The sequence below is a fragment of the Hippocampus bargibanti genome, linkage group LG05, assembly GCF_051943395.1.
Source record: "Hippocampus bargibanti isolate YZ-2025 linkage group LG05, ASM5194339v1, whole genome shotgun sequence".
In the NCBI taxonomy this organism is placed as follows: Eukaryota; Metazoa; Chordata; class Actinopteri; order Syngnathiformes; family Syngnathidae; genus Hippocampus; species Hippocampus bargibanti.
This window is the reverse complement of record NC_142738.1, coordinates 16,425,272-16,444,573: the sequence shown is the minus strand read 5'-3', so window position 1 is coordinate 16,444,573 and position 19,302 is coordinate 16,425,272. Positions and strand designations below refer to the sequence as shown.

Below are 19,302 nucleotides of genomic sequence, written 5' to 3'. Positions count from 1 at the left end.
AATGTTAGGTGCATTTTCAAAACTCATTTTCCAAGACCTTTTTATTTCTTTGCCTTTCAACAACATAAATTTGACATAGTTATGTTGCATGCTGGGTGGCCCGGTAGTCGAGTGGTTAGCACACCGGCTTCACAGTGCAGAGGTCGCCGGTTCGCGTCCCGGTCCGGCCTCCCTGTGTGGAGTTTGCATGCTCTCCCCGGACCCGCGTGGGTTTTTTTCCGGGTCCTCCGGTTTCCTCCCGCACTCCAAAAACATGCATGGCAGGCAGATTGACCACTCCAAATTGTCCCTAGGTGTGAGTGTGAGAGTGACTGTTGTATGTCTTTGTGTGCCCTGCGATTGGCTGGCAACCAATTCAGGGTGTCCCCCGCCTCGTGCCCGAAGACAGCTGAGATAGGCTCCAGCAACCCCCGCGACCCTAATGAGGAATAAGCGGTACGGAAAATGAGATGAGATGTTGCATGCTCTATTTGTGTTTTGTGTGATTGGCTTTACAATTCTTTGTATGTTTGTATTCAATTGTAAACTATCCGGAGACTCAAACATATTTCACAACAGTTGAATACAATAATCCGGGTGGATTTGCCCGGCAAAAGGGCCAGTATGCATGTGTGTGTGTCCGTGTGTATGCATGCTTGTGTGTGAGGCTTTGATCCTCTCTTTCATCTCGAACTGCTTCATGGAACAAAGAGGGCGCATAAAGTGTTTAAGATTGAAGACTGTCTTTTGTGTTGTGTCACACTATTTATTTATTCATTTATTTATTTATTTATTTATTTATTTATTAGAAGGCGCCTGAGAGAGTGGCTGCCGAAACATGTCAGGTAATTGAACACCTAAAAACACTGGAAGAAAAGAATTTGTTGTAAATTATATATCAAGTAGACAGGATGAATTTAACACAACTATTACGCGAGAGTGGCTGCCTTTCCAGCAGCTCCTGTATTTTGTTTTTGCTGCTGTGAAATCTACATTTCTCCACTGTGAGACAAATAAAGGCTCATCCAATCTAGCGTGAGTGTGCGCGTGTGCGTGCATGTGTATTGGATTGGATTAGACTTTATTAGTCCCAGTGTAGAAATTTACAGTGTATATATTGAAGGAAATAAATGCATTTAGTTGGCCATGTTTACATTGTTCAGGATAAACATGAAAATACTGAGTTAATACAAATATTGATTTGCTTTCAATAGATAGATAAGAGAACGAAGACGTAGTGGTTGGTTGGAGACGTGTGTTACAGGCACCAGGAGATAATCTCATCACACAAAGGAAATGTGAGATTACAACATAATCAAACGCTGGACAACGGAGGCGAAAGGTTACAACATGACCAACGCTGACTCGGCAGACGTAATTTGAGATCTCTCTGCCCAGAAATCCCAAATGGATTTCTTTTTTTGAGCCAAATTTGAAAATGCATGTAGTACCCTTTAAATCTGGGCTCCTCAGTCTCAATCTGTGTCTTCTGTCTCTCACTGATTTTGAGAACACCCAATTGATTTCTGTCAGGGAGCCGAAACTCAGAATTCTATATTAGATCAAATTGTTAGGAATAAATTGAGTAACTTGCTGGCTTTTTTGGTCACCCGTCAACGAACACGGCAATTGTTAGGTTATAAAAACAACAATATTTAATTACGTTTATAATTGTTAAAATTTAAAGGTAACTGTTAACGCTAATAATATCAGCTTGTAATACAGTAAAGTCTCGTTATATCGAGTACTGCTTATTACGATACTATTTCTATGAGCGCAAGGAGAAAATTTATATGCCACAGGATCGGATATATCGATAGTCCGGTTATATCGATATTTTTTCCGACTCCCGAGAATATCGATATAACGAGACTTTACTGTATTTTAAACAAACAATATCTAAAATGTTTTCTTGTGTCAAACCTTGGTTAGTGACCTGACTGCATCATATGCCAATATTGACACTGACGTGTGTGTTATGAACAGCAGCAGACGTGCAGTCATGATAAATTTCAGACACTTGGGTAATGTTATTACATTTTGAAGGAAATAAGTACATTTAGTTAGCCATGTCAAGCATTGTGTAGTATGGACATTGAAGTAGTGATTTGTTCAGTGGAAATAGTGCTTTGTTTTCAATGGATGGATGAGCGATCGAACATGGAGTGCTCGTTGGGAGTTGTTTTTGCGGTGGGGGGGGGGGGGGGGGGGGGTAACGGGTCAGCTCGTTGTCATCACCCAGGGGAAGTGAAGGAGTACAACATTACCAAGGCTGTATGGAGGAGGGGAAATGCTACAACATAAACCAATGCTGCTTGACAGGGACGCAATTTGAGATATCTCCGCTCCACCCCGCAAGAGGAGGTTGACGTCACAGAAACAGTGAAGGAGAGGGATCCAATCAACTGTTGATTTCTTTGTTTGAGCCAAATTTGAATATGCATGCAGTACTTTTTAACAATGGGCTCCTCTGTCTCAGTCTTTGTCTCACATACTGATTTTGAGAGCACACGAATATTTTCTGTCAAAGAGCTGAGACCCAGAATTCTGTATTAGATCAAATTGTTTGGGAATAAATCATCTGTGAGTAGTAATTTGTCGGCTTTTTGGTCATCCCTCTCACAACGAACATGGCAATTGTAGGGTTACAAAATTGCGCAATATGGTAAATATTTAATTACGTTTCTAATCGTTACAATTAAAAGGTAACTGTTAATGCTAATATTAGCTTGTAATATTTCTAACCTAACTATTTTAAATTCAAAGGTAAGACTAACCTAACTGTTTTGTGTATTTAAAAATAAAGAGAGATCCTGACTGGCCAAAAACAATTAACTTGACCTTTTCTTCACTATGCTTTTTTTAATTGTCATCACGATGTTGGTAAGAAAAAAAAGCAAGGATGCCGCCACACTATATTGTAAGTGGTTTCACACAACGCCCTCCAATTTGGATATGGTAGCAGTGATACAAAAAACATGTCTAGCCTTACACCGCCACGCAAACGTTGTGTTTTGATAGAACACCCGTTTTGTCATTAACAGAAAAGTGCACCACACACAAATTGGTTCGGAAATGAGGACGTGACTAAATATTTTCCACGGTTATGCCTCGCCCCTACAAACATGGCCGTAACATAGCACGGAAGTTAGCGTGCTCAAATTCAAGCTATCGTAACACACAACTCACGAATTACGTAAGAAAACGTTGCGCATAACGTCACCTTAATTACACGTAATGATTGGTAATCGATGTCACGAAGACGACAAATCACTTACCGTTTTAAAGACGGGTGGTGGTGAGCATTATCAAACATTTTCTTCCAGGTGTTGAGGCTATCGCATCATCGTCCACTAAAATGGTATTGTTTATGTTTTTATTTGTGTATTTAATTATTTAATATTCATCGAGCAGTATTTCATAATTTAATCATTATGATATAATTATTATGATTCATTACAATTCAGTACAATTTTACCCCTATTCCCAGACTGTTTACACATTTCATTTTCCCTTTATTGTTTTTTTTTTTGATCACTCTGACAGGCTGAAATTGAGGAAACTTTGCAGAGAATCGAAGCCCATGGTAGTGTAGCAGGAACTATAGTTGTCAACGCAGATGGTAAAACAAAACATACACACTGTTGGCCAAAGAACAAAAGTAATTGCACTGTTACTGTGAATATATTTTTAGTTTTGTCAGTAACACGGAGGGGTTGTGTGGCTAGCACATACACGTCACATTTCTGCTTGTCTGTGTGTAGTCTAGAAGTTCTCCACCTTGCTGTTTTGGAGTTTTCTTTGGGTACTCTATCTTCCTTCCAAAACATCCATGTAGGGCATAGGTGTCAAAATAAATTGTTGCCACGTGCCACGTTGTAGTCACGGTTTCCTAGTGGGCTGCTGTGAATTTGGGGAAACAATTAGAATGTTTAATCTCTTGCACATATTACATACAGAACGCACAACAAATTCATGAATAACTAGTTTTCAAATCTGAAGCCAAGAATAATGACTGATTGTGGATTACATACGACAATTTGAAATTTTGGTTTGGACTTGAGCAAGCATCATAGCACTTGACATGCTTGATTTGCTTTCGTGGGCCAAGAAAAATAATATGGCAGACCAAATTTGGCCCCATGCCTTGACTCTGACCCCTGTGATGTAAGGTTAAAAATAAAGGGTCTAATTTGCCTTTGGCTCTGGCTAACCTGCACTCATGAGGACAAGTGTGGTTGAGTAATGGATGGATGGATGAATATTTTGTTTGAATTCCGAGGTATTCCTATCCGATCGACGTTCGACAATTCCAAGTCTAGCAAGTATGCGGATGGTTTTCGTCACCTCACCACCATGGCCAAGAGCACGGTGAGGGATTTGGACCCTCAAGATGATCTCATCGTGCTGCGCATCAGCACTAAGAATCAAGAAATTATGGTTGCACCAGGTAAAACAGGTGGCATGAATACTCACACGCTGTACTTAAGAAGATATCTGTGTAAAAAAAAAAGATTGGGATAATGTAGGAGTAATGATCTAACTACCTTGCTTCAATAGTTGTATGACTAGTATGTTGTATCCACTGTGAAGTAATATTAAAATGTTTTTCCTTTTGCAGAGAATTCTTATCTTCTGATACTGATCCAGAGATTTGAACGGTATGCACGAGCATGAAAGGCAGCACAATTGATCACATGTTGGTGGATTATATTCATGTGCAATATGAATGAGTGGAGGAGAAAGTCATCTCGTGTAGATGGCAGATTTTTGTGTCCATGTGATCCACCGCACCAGCTGTTCCTTACAAGTGTGCAGTGGGAAATTATCCACATGTATTTGATTGTTATTAAAATGATTTTTCTTTGAATTTGACCTCAAATGATGAATCTTTGTTCCTCTAAGTCAACGCTGTATAGAGACATGCAGATCGATTGATGCAAGACTATTATCAGGGGGAAAACAATAATTTAAAGGACAACCGACGTCTCCGGACAAGTTGTGTCCATAATTTGTAAAATGGCGTCAAATGACTTCTACTGAGCGTATTTTAATAAGATTCCACCACCCCCGACCGAAAAAAAGACTCATTGTAGCGGTCCTTCCATCACGTCAATGTATTTTGCTGTACTTGTTTGGTCTCGGGGCCCTCGTGTTGCACGCAAAAGCCGCCAGAAGAGGGCGTCCAAGCTCCATATAAGGAATTTATCAGCCTGTGGAAATGGAGGTGGCCACAGGAGGTCGCCATTTTGTGCCTCTTTTTCGTTGAGACATCTCCCCTCAATGTTGCCTCATAATGGCACGGAATAAATTCTTTAATCCATTGCAAACATGTATGCTCTCCTCTTCAGAACTATTTGAATCATATTCATAACTGGATGTGTAACAAGAAAGCATATTCTCCGAATCTGAAGCCATTGTTTTGATTCTGCAGCAATGCAAGACGTATTGCCGTGAGGTCACGAACTGGGGGAGGGACTTTCTGAAAATGCCCAATTCGCAGCTCAATTTTTTGCAGATTTTGGACACTTTAAATCATTTTTATTGGTGTTTTGCATTTGAATAAAAGTATCATACTGTGTGTTTTGGGTATTTTAGATGCTATAAGACGTTTTTCTGATGTCAGTTAAGAAACAAAAAAGTGACGTCGGTTGTCCTTGTTGTATTATAATTACACACTATTCAAACTCCGCTCATATCAAATAGGATATCAAACAGGTAACAATGAAAAATTACTCCGGACTATTTGTTTTTGGTTTTTTTTTTTGTATGCATATACTGTTAGTGGTCAGAAGATTCCAGAAAGGAAGAAACCACAACAGTAAATGCAATCATGAAGCAACATTTTAATACAAATTTCCATGTACATCAACATGTTAATAAATAATTCACTGCAAATGTACAGTCCTTCTATCTTTCCCAAAAAAATACTTTTACAGATGAGTCAAACAAATGGGCAGGATTTCATCTTTTTGTTGTTGAAGTTATCCATCTTTGATAGTCCATTAGTTCAAATTAAAAGCATTATACTATACATTTTTGGGTAAAAACAAAAGTTTGGATAACAAAGTTGACTGGCGCTAACAGTATGGATGTTTCTTCAAGTTCTATCCACGCGTTGGTGTGTCAAGGTAATATCCCAAGTCTGATCATCCGGGTGTCATAACACCCAGCGGCCAAACAATGAATACGTTTACCCTATAACATCCTTCATTTTCTTTTTTTCCCCTGACCAGCAGCATTTTAAACACAGCATATGGCTTCTATGTATTTTTTTCTTGTGACTTAAATTACAAAAACTACAAAAAATCTATCTATCACAAGTACCAGTGTTCAATCTCAGAAGCGCAAATAAAACCCCATGTTCATCATTCCTTGTTTCCTGGTTTGTGTGGATCATATACCATTGTTTTATGTTTTAAGTGCATTCCATTCATGTTTTAAGGCCGGAGGTGTGGTTTGACCATTCAGCTTGGTCATGTGTGTTGAATTAATTGCTCATGGGTTATCAGTAATCAGTATCAGTAATCAATGGCTAATTTGAGGTTTTATACTGATGAATTCCTTAATCCATCGGTATTTATTTTCTTTTATTTTTGGAGCTGAGGACCTATCGATTATTCACTACAAAACGCACCTGCACTGAAAAAAAAAACGTGCTTTACGGTTGCAGGATTAAAGTGTCATCCATCCATGATGCAAGCCGCTTATAATGGGCGTGCTGCATCTTATCCCAGCAGTTTTTAAGCAGTAGGTGAGGTACAACCCGAATTAGTTGCCAGCCAATTGCCAACCATTTGCGTCCACAATCACAATTTGAAGACAATCTGCTATGTATGTTTTTGGAATGTGGGGGAAAATGACTGCTTGGGGAAAAAACACAGGGAGAGGCAGAAATGCAAACTACACTCAAAGGTCTTCGTGGGAATTGAACCCTGCACCTCTGCATTGATGAGTGATGTACTAACCAGTTGACTACCGTTCCACTCATACTTCTTCTCATACTTCTTATTTTTGATGAGAACACAGAAAAATTATATTAATTTTGCCACATTTTAATGACCGGTATGTGCAACCGAAAGCAAAAGGATCATGTTTCACTGCAGTAGCATTTTGTTTTGGTTTTCTTTTTATATTGCTACAAGGTGCAATAAAATGGTGTGGTAGTCCTTTCAAAATAATGACCGGTCTCGTCGAAGTTCAGTATGCTTAGTGATGCACTTGATGGAGAGACAAGATTTGTGAATAGGAGAAAAGCTAACTTTAGCCTGGGAGGCCCCTGCAAGTTTAGCCACATTTGCCCCCCTCCCTCCCCCCCAAAAAAGTCAAATAATCTGATAAATTTATTTGTCAGGGTAATGTTGGGGAGATAAACAATAAAAGGGTCTTCCACTAGATGGCAGATGATTCACTTATCTGTCTCCATCTGTGATAATTCATTCATTCAAAAGTCATTTCAACACATACTTTTTGTGATGTATTTGGTGATGTACTGGGATATCTTTGTTGTTTTTAATTGGACTGTAAGGTCCCTTGGCTGAACAAAATTTGGCGAAGAGTGGCAAAGATACAGGATGCAGTCTCCAAATCGCCGACAAGTCTCCAATCCCTTGGATAGACTGAATAAAAATCAAGTGCGCGATGGCAGGATGATGGTAACCATGGAAACAAGTGTGTCCACCTTTAGGTATGGGGTGACTTCCTTTGAGTTCTCTAAGTGCAAATCCAGTTGTCTTTGGACACACGGCGTCCTGAGGTCACCTGGGCGTGTGGGTGTTGAGGTGCCCCCCTCTGCCCCAGTGCATGCTGGGTAGCGTCAGACACCTCCTGAAGTGCTCCAGCTGAGCGTGCAGTCGCTCACGCTCCTCTCGTACCCGCTGCCTCTGGCTCACCAGCTCCTGGAGAAGACAAAGAAGTACTTTGACTTCTCCAGGAGCTTTAAGCTGCCGAAAAAGCCTACAAGACAATCACTAACTCCAATATTGAAGTGTACTGTCACACCAAAAATAAAACTGTTAATTACACAATGTAAGTATAAAAAAAATAACATACACCCCCTTGTAAGGCCTCTGTTCATGCTAACACAAAGAAATTCAAAGCAAGATACGTAATTGATGGGCAAATGGCATCGAATGACATCCTAATGCGGGTGAGGGTATCTGTGAAACAATGACTATTTGAGAAACATATATTCTTCATTTTTTTGGAAAAAGAATTCCTGTTACAGCAAGTGTCTGTTAATATACTGCCACTGAGGTGGTCATGGCGAACACACCAAAAGGAGGACAACATGAGGCTGGAACAAAATAATCTGGCTTCATTTAGGATGTGAAGAGTATTTTGAGTGTGGTCATGGAGTGAAACTGATATACATTTTTTTATATTATACTGTACTGTACTCTAATTTGTTACCATTGTTATGTATATGAAGTGATTAAATGTAGTGTACTTTATGGCAAATCATTTTTGTTCCAGGAACAGAAATCAAAACTAAATAAATAAAGGCAGATACATACGGGTTTGTTGTTATTTTTAATAATTTTTCATAAGAACGGATTGATTTTAATACATTATTTTACAAATTGTTTATTGTTGTCCTTTTTGTTTGTCTACTTCCTTTCCTAATTTTGTTGCTGTATTGGGAATTTCTCGAGTGTGAAACACGTTCTTTGATCATATCGTATAATATTCAATGCACCGATTGCAATTTTATCATGTGAAATATTTAAATCAACTCCGATGTGCTCTTGTAGTTGAATGAGCTGTCTTTTGAGATGAAAAACATATCCAGTACAAACAAAGAGATATGAGGCTGTCAATAGGATAATGTAAACAACCCCACCAGAGTTGCAATGTATGCACTTGTGAATTTCCAGCAGGTTCAAAATGATCAATAATTAATCAATGAATTGGGCCCGTTGAGGTATGAAAAATGATTAAAAGAAGCAAAGAAGACTGTTGGTACCTACCGCCATGGTGAGAGAGAGCTGCTCTGCAGTTCTGCTGAGATTGTAGTTCTGCGCTTCGAGTCTTTTACACTGACTGTGAAGAACCTGCCTCTCAAAACTCCGGTCTGTCAGGGGAAAAAAGCCTTATTATACCCTTAAACTTTTAGCATCGCCTCAGATGTCGACTTAAAAGTTCAAAAAGAAAAAATGAGAAATGTAATTTTTCAACATTTGAGTTGCTGACAAATGATCTAGATGAAGGTTGGGATGTCTGTTCATTTTCATTTGATATGTCCTTGATATGTTCAATATAAATTGCTGTCAAATATGCAGCAAAAATATGGAGTTGATCCAGAGTAAATGAAATTTGACGCCTGATCGTTGTCTGTCAGTGCACTACGAGATATAACACTCTCAAAATATTGAATGCAAGAATGTGATATGGTTCATATCTGGATTAACTTTGGTTTGACAGATTCTCTTTTGAACCGCTGCGCACGTGAAAACTTGACAACTTCACGTGTTAAATAGAATGGTCTAAAAATATTGAATTCAAGTATAATTTTATGTAAGGTGATTAAGACCCAGAAGAAAATGAAAAACATAAATCTCTTTTCATTTTAAAAATGTTGTATTTAATATTAACTCATTCACTGCCATTCCCCATTTTTTTCGGGAATTGAAAATATGCCGAAGAGCGCCATTCCTGAATCAGGTTCAGGTTTTGGTTTTTCTTGCTGGTGTACCGATAAAGCGCTGGCCCGGCCTCTGGCAATGTTTTTTCACTTCCACAATGGGGCAACATTTGCCTTTAGTCCATGTTAGCGCTTTGTTACAGCTTCAGCTATTGTTAAAAGCGCTATACAAACCAATACTGTATGTATTGCATTGTATTTTGAACAGCCGCCCTCATTTCAAGCTCATATAACGTCAGACCGATATAATTTAGAAATTAACATTTTTTTGATGAAAGTAGAGAGTCTAAGGTTTCTTACGCTGCATTGAATACTTATGTAGTCCGAAAACTCAATATTCTGTGGGTCCTGGAATTTGAGTGACAATGACATAAATCCGTGCACTGGACCTGTATAGAACTCACCATCCACATAATCCTGATAGGCCTGGAAAATTGCTTCAATGCCCTTCCACTTTCTTGGTGGTTCCTCGTCGTCGTCTTCCTCATCTCCAGATGAGTCCTCACTCTCTTCCACATCCACATCGGTCAGTTGCTCTCCCTGACCGACTTGAGGAGAATGAGCACAATGGCCATTGACGTGGTGAACGGCGTGGTTCGGTTGAGGTGTTTTGTGCGTAGAGAGTTCGCGAGGTACGGAACTGTCAGCCTCCATCAGATTTGAGACACCTGGTGAGGAAAGAGTCACACTCATTGTCAGGCTTTAATCAACGATAACTCTAGACAATGATGCTCATCCCAATAGCATGAAAGCGTTCTGACGGAGCCCAAATCAACAACTGACTCATCCCCGTTTTAAAAAATGTACTGCGAAAAAGATACTCATCCTGTTTCCAAATAAAGTTGTATTTGACATGCGATTTAATAACATGTTTTTCTGCAATTAACAGAATACTTTCACAGTTTTTCTTCTGACATTTCTATTACACATAGAATGCTTTGTTTTTATCGTTTGACACCCCAACCCCCCGACCCCTTTCTGTTTTGATGTGGTAGATTGCAAATTTCTATTAAAGGCTTTCTGATTCTGATTCTTTCTGATTCTGATTTTTTGTGTCATGATTGCATAGGGTCATTAAATCCATCCTGTTATCTCTGAACAAGTGTGAAGTCTTCAACAAGTGCGACGATGCATTGTGGCTCAGATCCAAATTAGTCTTGATTTGATAATTTGGCTCCTGACCAGGTGCACACAATAAATAAATAAATAAATAAATAAATAAATAAATAAATAAAAGAAAAATTCAAATGTGAAATTATTTGATTACAGATCACAAATGTGAACTGGGCTGTTTAGATTTAAATCTAGTCAAACTCAAAGTAAGCTTTATTGTCAAATATAATATAATAATATGCATGGCATACAGCACAGATAAAATTACTGTCCTCTCGGACCCAGCGTGCAAGGCACTTATAATGACTTTAACAATAGCATAGCCAGATTAAAAACAATTTGGAACATAATGCCATTGGGCTGAAGCACACTTCAGAATGTGATATTTAGGTAGACATACTTTCACCTAAATAGGAAAGTTGAATCAATAATCCGCCCGTTACTCATGTCTCTTTTATACTTAGGCATCTCTGCCACTAAATAGTACAGATTTAGATTCAGTAGTAATGGTTGCAACGTTAACCTTTGTGGGGTGCGCTCTTTAGCACAACTTGGTGGAAATGTTGAGTGAAGACGTCGGGTGTGAACCTCTCCCAAGGGCGGACCCGACCATTCAAGCCTGCGGCGTGCTCTTTTTTCAGAGGAGCGACGAGGTGACCGTTGTGGAGTGACTGCAGCTTTTTGTTGATTCGCGGCCCTTCTGGGAATGCCGTTTTCTCACGGTGGGGTGCCAAGGGTAGAGGCAGCTGCCTGAGAGCATCGTCGTGGGGGGAGTGCCTCACTTTGTGTAAATATGGAGGGGAAGGGCTCAGGGAAATGGGATCAATTTGTCCATTTGACTGAGAGGTAGGCGGGGTTGATGACTTGTCTTCACCTGTGAAGACAAGTTGGACGATATTGAATATGTGTCAAACAGTCATCATGACATTCGGTCACTAATGCCAATCTCATTTATGTTTCAATTGTCTTTTTTTTTGCACTGATTGATTTTGAACGTTTACAAAAGCCAAAGAGCCCAATGTGGTTCTGACTGAAATGATTCTAAAGTAAAAAGGAAAACATTTCCAAAGGTTGACATCCTGCAATAGTATATCAGTGTATACAAACATACGGTATATTTTAAAAAAAGTGAGTATGGGACTTGGTAAAGTGCTTTCAACAACATATGTGCCCTCCATTTTGAATTTACCAGTCTGTTTGTATTAGATTTTTCATGAGGGATTCGCGGCACCAAAAATGAATGCGTATTTTGAGTTTCTGAGCTCTAATAGTTAGTAGAGACATTGCATCTTCATAGGCATACATCAGAAGTGGATCGACAATACTGTACAGTAATGTAATTCACGCAGAATAATGTTCTGTCAGCTGTGCAAGCAGTCATCATCCATTTAGCACTTTATTTATTTATTAATTTGTGTTTATTTATTTACTTATGTGTTTATTTATTTATTTATTTATTTATTTATTTATTTATTTATTTACTTGTGTGTTGATGTGTTTATTTATATATTCATTCATTCATTTTTTTAATGAAAGGAAAACCACTTAGCAGACAATTTCAGATGTCATTTCAGCCTTCGTCAGGGCTCTAATACATAGCTAATAGTCAGCTAGGTCAATAATTTTCTCTTCACAAAAAAGAAAAGAAAAATATTCTCTGAGAAAAAGAAACCTCAAACGTAGTCATCATAACAATTAAACTAAGTAGGCATTTTGGGAACAACAGACAAAAGCACTCTGACTCTGAATATGGATCTTATCAACCTATAACAAAACGTTGACATTGCATAGGATGGAGAAGGATATAATTCACACAGAAAAACTTTCTGTCAATCATGCATATCCTTTCTGCCCTTCACCCACTGAATGGCAACATTTGCGTTCGCAAATGTTTGCCAAAGGGTCGCAAGACGGTCGGCTGTAGTATTCTTGTCGCAAAGGAATTTTGAACATATTCAAAATTTCGCTGGAACTTGTAAAGAGAGTGCGCCTGTGCAATGGGTCTCACCGAGTGATGAGGTAGCAGCAGGGGGGCTGCTACTAATCGAAGGTACAGAGTTGTATCGGAGTGTGTCCAATGTCACAATCTTCTTCTCAATGGCTCTCAGCAGCTCTTCGGTTTTGTCTTTGTCTAACGTACAACATAACATGTTAATTGAGTGAGATAGATTTGGCTCTCATTGGTAGCGAGCAAATCACATCTCATCAGGGGCTCCTTTTTTGTTAATTGAGTGAGATAGCTTTGGCTCTCATTGGTAGCGAGCAAATCACATCTCATCAGGGGCTCCTTTTTTATATGTTGCTCATGTTATTCGATACATAATGATTTTGAACCGTTGAATGTGATATTTTTATTTAATGGGAACATTAATTTGTGGTTGACTTCACAATGCAGAGTTCAATTCCAGCTCGGGCCTGTCAATAATTTGTGAATGTTTATTACCCAGGTTCATTGAATGGTTGAAGAGGTATTTTTTGTTCCCTAGCAAGACTTTTTTATGAACCTTGAATTTGAAAGAAACAATTACAATACAATAGATTTATATCGCGCCTTAACAACAGCTGAATCTGTAACAAAGTGCTTAACATGGACAACTATCATATACAGGAAATAAAGCAGTGACAAAGATAGTAGAAAGCACCAGGGAATAAAAGCAAGATCAAGTCGGAATCATGCTGAGTGAAATGCCAAAAAGTACAAATTGAAAGTAATGCCCATACCTCTGCGTTGCTGAGCATTGACATGGGAGAGGTTGAAGGCGCGAAGAAAGTCCTTCTTTTCCTGCAGCTCGGGTGCACCATCCATCTGTTCGGCGGTGTACGGCGTCTTCAGCGCAGCGGCTGGCAAAGTGGGAGACTTCCGCTTCACCTGCACGATGGAAGGTGGCGAGGTGCTGCGCTCCCTCATTAGCCGTCTTCTCTTCCTCCTCTTGCGCTGCAAAAGCTTGTTGCGATGAGCCAGCGTAACCAGGCCACAGGTGCGCAGGAAGTCCACTTTCTTCAGCGAAGGGTTGAACAAGAATAGAAGAGTGTCGGTGACTCAATGTACACCTTTAAATGCGGTAATACCTCGACTATATCAAACTCATTACTCAGATTACTCTGAGATAACTTTCAGATTGGTTGTTTTTGACTGTGATTATATTGGAATGTTTGCTTTAAGAGTTGATTTCTTTGAGAGATGAGAAAGATAAAGAAGGTGGAGGATTTTAAGTACTTGAGGTCAACTGTCCAGAGCAATGGAAAGTGTGGAAAAGATGTGAAGAAGTGTGTACAGGCAGGCTGGAACAGCTGGAGAAAAATGTCATGTGTGATGTGTGATAGGAGAGTTTTAGTGAGGATGAAAGCAAAGGTGTATAAAACGGTGGTGCGACCAGTGCCACTGAATAAAAGACAGGAAGCAGAGCTGGAGGGAGCAGAGGTGAAGATGTTGAGGTTTTCTTTGAGAGTGACCAGGTTGGATAGGATCAGGAATGAGTATATCAGTGGGAAAACCCATATTAGAGGCTTTGGAGAGAAAGTCAGAGAGGCCAGACTGAGATGGTTTGGACATGTCCAGGCAGTGACTATATCGGAAGAAAGATGCTGAGCCTTGAAGGGCCAGGAGGGAGACCAAAAGGAAGACCAAAGAGGAGGGTGATGGATGTTGTCAGAGGACATGAAGGTAGCTGGTGTGAGGGAAGAGGATGCACAAAACAGGGTTAGATGGAGGACACTGATTCATTATGGCGACCCCTGAAGGGAAAAGCCGAAAGGAAAAGAAGACTTTAAGAGTAAATTCCTGTTAAAATCCTGTTTAACTCTTAGACTGAGATCAGTTCCAGACAACAGGCCTTTCTATATTATGAGAATTAGAATGAAGTCTCATACCTCAGAGGACGTATTGAGTTTAAGGGGTGGTTGTTCCATCACTCTCCTCAGGTGGGCTCTCACTTGTTCTTCGTCACTCTCATCGTACGACCCGTTTAAGTCGTAGTAGTAACCTACAGACAAGGAAGAGATGTTCGAGTGGTTTTTGGTTGTTTGGAGAAGACACGCAAACATTTGCTAACGAGCTGAGATCTGAGACCTCTTTTGAGGTCTGCGCCTGGGTTATTCTCACCTCCTTCACGGGCCTCCCTCCTCCTCTGTTCCTCCAAGTCCAGCTTACTGAGGAGCCGCCGATGTTGCTGAAGTGCCTCATCGTACACCAGCGCACTGTCCCTCTGCCGCTCCAAGCCGGCATTGGGGTCTGACAGGGGCGCGCACAGCCTCAGATGGCGGTTGTTAGCGTGGGGCCTCTGGAGGACGCGGTGGTCGTGTTCGGCCTTGTTGGACAAGCCTGTCTCCTCTCTCGCGGAGGGATACCTTTCAGGACCCTCAGGTCTCCTCCGGGATCCATCAGGCAACATCTCTCCCCAGCTTAGCTGGGATCGGTCGGACCTGGTCAGGCCAGGAGGTGGACGAATTGGTGGGGTGGACTTTCGGCGATCCAAAAAAGAGGCGGGGTTCCACAGTGCGGTTTGAGGGGCTTTCGGGGAGATGAGGGGAGGTGGTGCGCCGAGGGAAGGTGGTGCATTTTTGATGCTTTGGTTCGGATGGCCTGTTCTGTTTGGATACACACAAGGACAACCTGTCGGGACCAATACTGAGTTGGTGACCTGAATGCTATCAGAGGCACTCGCCTACATTACCTACATCTGAATTATGAAACAATTGTATCTTGACATCCAGTGGGTTGGAAAAATCTACACACCCTTAATCAAATGGCAGGTTTTTATGATTCAAATGTTTCACGCCACGCCAAATGAAAAACAAAGTAATGTAGTTTATTCTAGACATTTGAAGATTGTAAAGAGCAATACATTGGGGAAACTAAACAAATGGTCAAAAAAAGACTATCAACATCTCAGGGACAATGCTGGCAGGCGTCAGTCAATCTGCACCTAAAAGCTAGCAACCACTCATTTGACGACAGTGACGTTAAAATCTTAGCTGAAGAGTTATAGTTGGTTTGAAAGCGGAGTAAAAGAAGCAATGTTTGAAAACAGCAAAACCCTTCACGAAATCGCTATGGTGGTTTCAGGTTTAATTTAGACCCTGCTTACAATAGACTTCTTAGGTCGTTAACACGTCGGATTAGTCATGTCGATGATGTGATACCAAAACTAACGGGGCAATCAGAGGCAGGCAAACTTAGTGGGCACTTTGATACTCGCTGCTAACATCCACCATTGAGTCATCAATTTCACTCCCAAGTGACCCTTGTTGACAATTTAGTCATTGAGTGGCCCTGTTTCTACTTTCACATGGGTGACCAAATTCAGAAAACAGGTGGGCCGTGATTGGTTGGGACCTGAACACAGAGTAATGTCATGTAATTTTGCCATTTGCTGTCAACTGAATATTTCATCACAGGCACTCGGGGCTTAAGTGGACGGTATTTTCTCCACAAAACACAATCCCGTCCTATGTAATTCCCACCTATTGCTCTCTTTTGTCCAGGTCTCCTCGCTGGCCCTCTGAGACATGGATGCCACAGCTCCATGGACGCCAACCATCGCCGGCGCAGTGTGGTGCTTGGCTGGGAGAGAAGGCACCAGACTCGGCACCGGGTGTGGGATGGAGCCTCTGGAGGAGTGGAGGTTCAAGGCCAGAGGTTTTTGTGCATGGAAAGCCGGGAGCTCTGACTCCTTGGCTTGATCTAGATGGACATTTGAGAAGAAAGTTACAGGAGATTTTGGTGCAAGGCAGGAAAAGTCTCTGCGCACAAATACAGTGAAATGCATGTGAATAGGTGTGTATGGGTACCCAGCCTGTTGGGGGTCAGTCTCTCCCCGAGCCTAGCCCGGTCCTCCAGCGAAGGCGGCCTCTGAGGCGGCCTTTCAGACAGGTATCGGTGGCCCTCGGCCACCCTGACCATCTGCTGCTGTCTGTCCCTCTGCCTCTCCTTCTGTCTGTCCAGTTCTCGCTCCCTCTCCTCTTCCCTCCCTTTTTCACTCTCTCGCTGGCGAAGCTCATTCTCCATCTGCATCCTGTGGGGAAGGTTGACTAGTATGAAGGCACGCGCGCGCACGCGCCATTCGCGCGGATGTGCACACACACGCACGTATACCACATGCGAGAGGAGGAGGGGAGGGTGAGAGATGCAACACCCAGCATGAGGCAGATATTAACCACACACTGGTGAACCTCACACAAACACACACAAAAAACACATGCGCATACTTCGCTTACTATGAGAGAAATAATCCATACACAGCATGACTGAGCAAGAACAGATGAACACTTAATGGGAAACCACAGGAAAAGCGCATGCACACTCGCATATGCGCACACATTACAATATATGCAAAAGCCATTACAGAAGCAGATGATAAACAGTGTTGTGTTTAAAGATGTCCCCAGTGTATTGCGTTGCAGACAGGGTTTTAGGGAAGGGAGCATTTACTGGAGAACAGAAGAGCCCTCTGAGCATTAGCATTAGTTTAAAATGCAGATGTTTATTCTTTTAAAACACTGTATAGGTTTCATTAATTATGTTGTGACTGTCTGTTTCTTGATGAATCAGTTGTTATGCAGTACCTATGCAGTTACTGTGGGCCTTTATTATGATATGTCGGCCAGTATATAAACTTATTCAGTGACATGTTTACAGTACTTTGAGCTTTCTCCCAGTCAGCTCTCATCCGTGTCTTCCGCTTACAGACCAAATCTCGGTAGTCACTTTGTATTTTCGTAGAATTTTACTGATCAGCTTCCATGTCACATCGACCTCTGGGTCCTAATTTCATTCCTCACGTAACAAATTCCGTTTTATTTATCATAATAAACTATTTTAAAATAACTTTAAAAATGAAAATTCTTGTGTATGCACTTTTCTTTTTAAAAAATAAACAATCACTTGACTTATTATTATATGCATTGTCTTATATTACATGTTCAGAGTGTTTTAGTCTCCATCGAAGTCGAAGATGACATGGCTTCCATTCTTATGTGGGGTATTGGACAGTGGTTATTGTTGCTGGGGGCAATGCCACTGTAGGTGACTATTAAGCCCGATTCAGGAGCCACGAATCCTGCCACATTCAGGACATGTGAGGCTGTCGAGGCGGTACTAGAGCAGCACAAAGGTGTCTTTGCTGGAGCTGCGCGATCCTCCTCTGGGTGCCTTTGTCTTCAATTATTAATGCATCCCTCCATTCTTTGAGATGCTTATTTTCACAATGGTTGCGGGCATGCTGGAGCCTGTCCCAGCTGTCTTCGGGCAGAGGGTGGGGCACACCGAACTGGTTACCAGCCAATCACAGGGCAAGAAACAAACATTCACACTCACAATGACACCAAGGGACAATTTAATGTGTTCAATTAGCCTGCCATGCATGTTTTAGGAATGTGAAAGGAAATCAGAGTACCCAGACAACACCCACACAGGCAGAGGGAGAACATGCAAACTCCACATAGGAGGGCTAGTACCCAGAATCAGACCCCTGACCTTTGTTCTGAGAAAGGGCGCCAGTGCATTCATGCGACGTAGGAAGCACGGTTAGGCATGGACTAAAAATATCTCAATCTTACGTGTGCACCCTGCAGGGAAACTTAACATAGTTGGGCAGAAAGGGAGGAAATGAAAGCGCATACATTGCTTACCTCTCAGCAAGTAGGCTGTGGTTTAGCTCTGCAGAGTAGCGGGCTCCAGACAGGTGTAAGTGGAGCCCAGAAGGGTGCAGAGGAGGAAATGCTCCCCCGGGAGGCATCGAGTAGAACTGCGACCGTAACCTCGACAAACACAAGGAATCCTCCATTCTAGAGATCAAACCAATAAAAATATCAGAAAATGTCAGCAAGGTCATCTCTGCTGGTCTTTAACACCATTGCTGACTTCAATTTAAAGTGACGTGTACCTGGGTAGAGACAAAGGATGGTGCAGGAAGGCCGGGTGGTAGTAAGCAGCGGCAGCAGCAGCAGCATGAGCGGCGGCGGCGGCTGTGGGGTCCAGACCAAGAGGCACGGAGGTCAACCGCAAGTCGTCGGGGGTGGCGAAGGGACGCAGCGCTCTAAGGTACTCCTCGGGGATGTTGCCTGAGGGAACCGCAGGATGCATCTGCCCGGGTAAACTGCACAACACATGCGCAATTTCAGACAAATATTTGATGGTGTGCTGAACTGTAATTTCTTTATATTTTGTTTGTCATGAAACAAAAATCACATTTATTATTTACACATATTTAGTTTTTATATGTACAAAAAAAATACACCGGCTTCATAGTGCAGAGGTCGCCGGTTCGTGTCCCGGTCCGGCCTCCCTGTGTGGAGTTTGCATGTTCTCCCCGGACCCGCGTGGGTTTTCTCCGGGTCCTCCGGTTTCCTCCCACACTCCAAAAACATGCATGGCAGGCAGATTGACCACTCCAAATTGTCCCTAGGTGTGAGTGTGAGAGTGACTGTTGTATGTCTTTGTGTGCCCTGCGATTGGCTGGCAACCAATTCCTGGTGTCTCCCGCCTCGAGCCCAAAGACAGCTGAGATAGGCTCCAGCAACCCCCGCGACCCTAATGAGGAATAAGCGGTACGGAAAATGAGATGAGA

At 41.6% G+C, this 19,302-nt stretch overlaps 2 protein-coding genes across 6 annotated transcripts in view; one reads left to right on the top strand and one right to left on the bottom strand.

Annotated features, from left to right (window-relative positions):
* The first annotated feature begins 3,026 nt into the window (after positions 1-3,026).
* LOC148898079 (dynein light chain roadblock-type 2-like) lies at positions 3,027-5,337 on the top strand. The gene is made up of 4 exons (XM_088996957.1): positions 3,027-3,340; positions 3,526-3,601; positions 4,262-4,429; positions 4,601-5,337. Exons 1-4 carry the CDS (start codon positions 3,338-3,340, stop codon positions 4,654-4,656), a joined length of 303 nt encoding a protein of 100 aa, XP_088853083.1. The 5' UTR covers positions 3,027-3,337; the 3' UTR covers positions 4,657-5,337.
* Positions 5,338-7,306: 1,969 nt separating this feature from the next.
* LOC148898078 (genetic suppressor element 1-like) overlaps positions 7,307-19,302 on the bottom strand; it is a 95,383-nt gene continuing 83,387 nt past the window's right edge. For 4 of the 5 annotated variants that reach the window (XM_088996954.1, XM_088996955.1, XM_088996951.1 and 1 more), the window contains exons 5-16: positions 18,619-18,831; positions 18,365-18,520; positions 16,526-16,749; positions 16,199-16,418; positions 14,838-15,322; positions 14,606-14,718; positions 13,457-13,733; positions 12,744-12,866; positions 11,259-11,609; positions 10,027-10,290; positions 8,949-9,052; positions 7,308-7,877 (exon numbers count right to left, since the gene is read on the bottom strand). In XM_088996954.1, the coding sequence (XP_088853080.1) occupies positions 7,737-7,877; positions 8,949-9,052; positions 10,027-10,290; positions 11,259-11,609; positions 12,744-12,866; positions 13,457-13,733; positions 14,606-14,718; positions 14,838-15,322; positions 16,199-16,418; positions 16,526-16,749; positions 18,365-18,520; positions 18,619-18,831 (2,671 nt within the window). In that variant the 3' untranslated portion in view covers positions 7,308-7,736. Of the gene's footprint in view, positions 7,878-8,948; positions 9,053-10,026; positions 10,291-11,258; positions 11,610-12,743; positions 12,867-13,456; positions 13,734-14,605; positions 14,719-14,837; positions 15,323-16,198; positions 16,419-16,525; positions 16,750-18,364; positions 18,521-18,618; positions 18,832-19,302 lie in introns of all 5 variants that reach the window. The other variant, XM_088996956.1, reaches the window with a different exon arrangement.

Excerpts from the sequence above, each read along its gene's own strand:
- LOC148898079 (XM_088996957.1), top strand. Across the intron at positions 3,602-4,261 it reads TATAGTTGTCAACGCAGATG|GTATTCCTATCCGATCGACG; the intron begins GTAAAACAAAAC and ends TTGAATTCCGAG. Across the intron at positions 4,430-4,600 it reads AGAAATTATGGTTGCACCAG|AGAATTCTTATCTTCTGATA; the intron begins GTAAAACAGGTG and ends TTCCTTTTGCAG.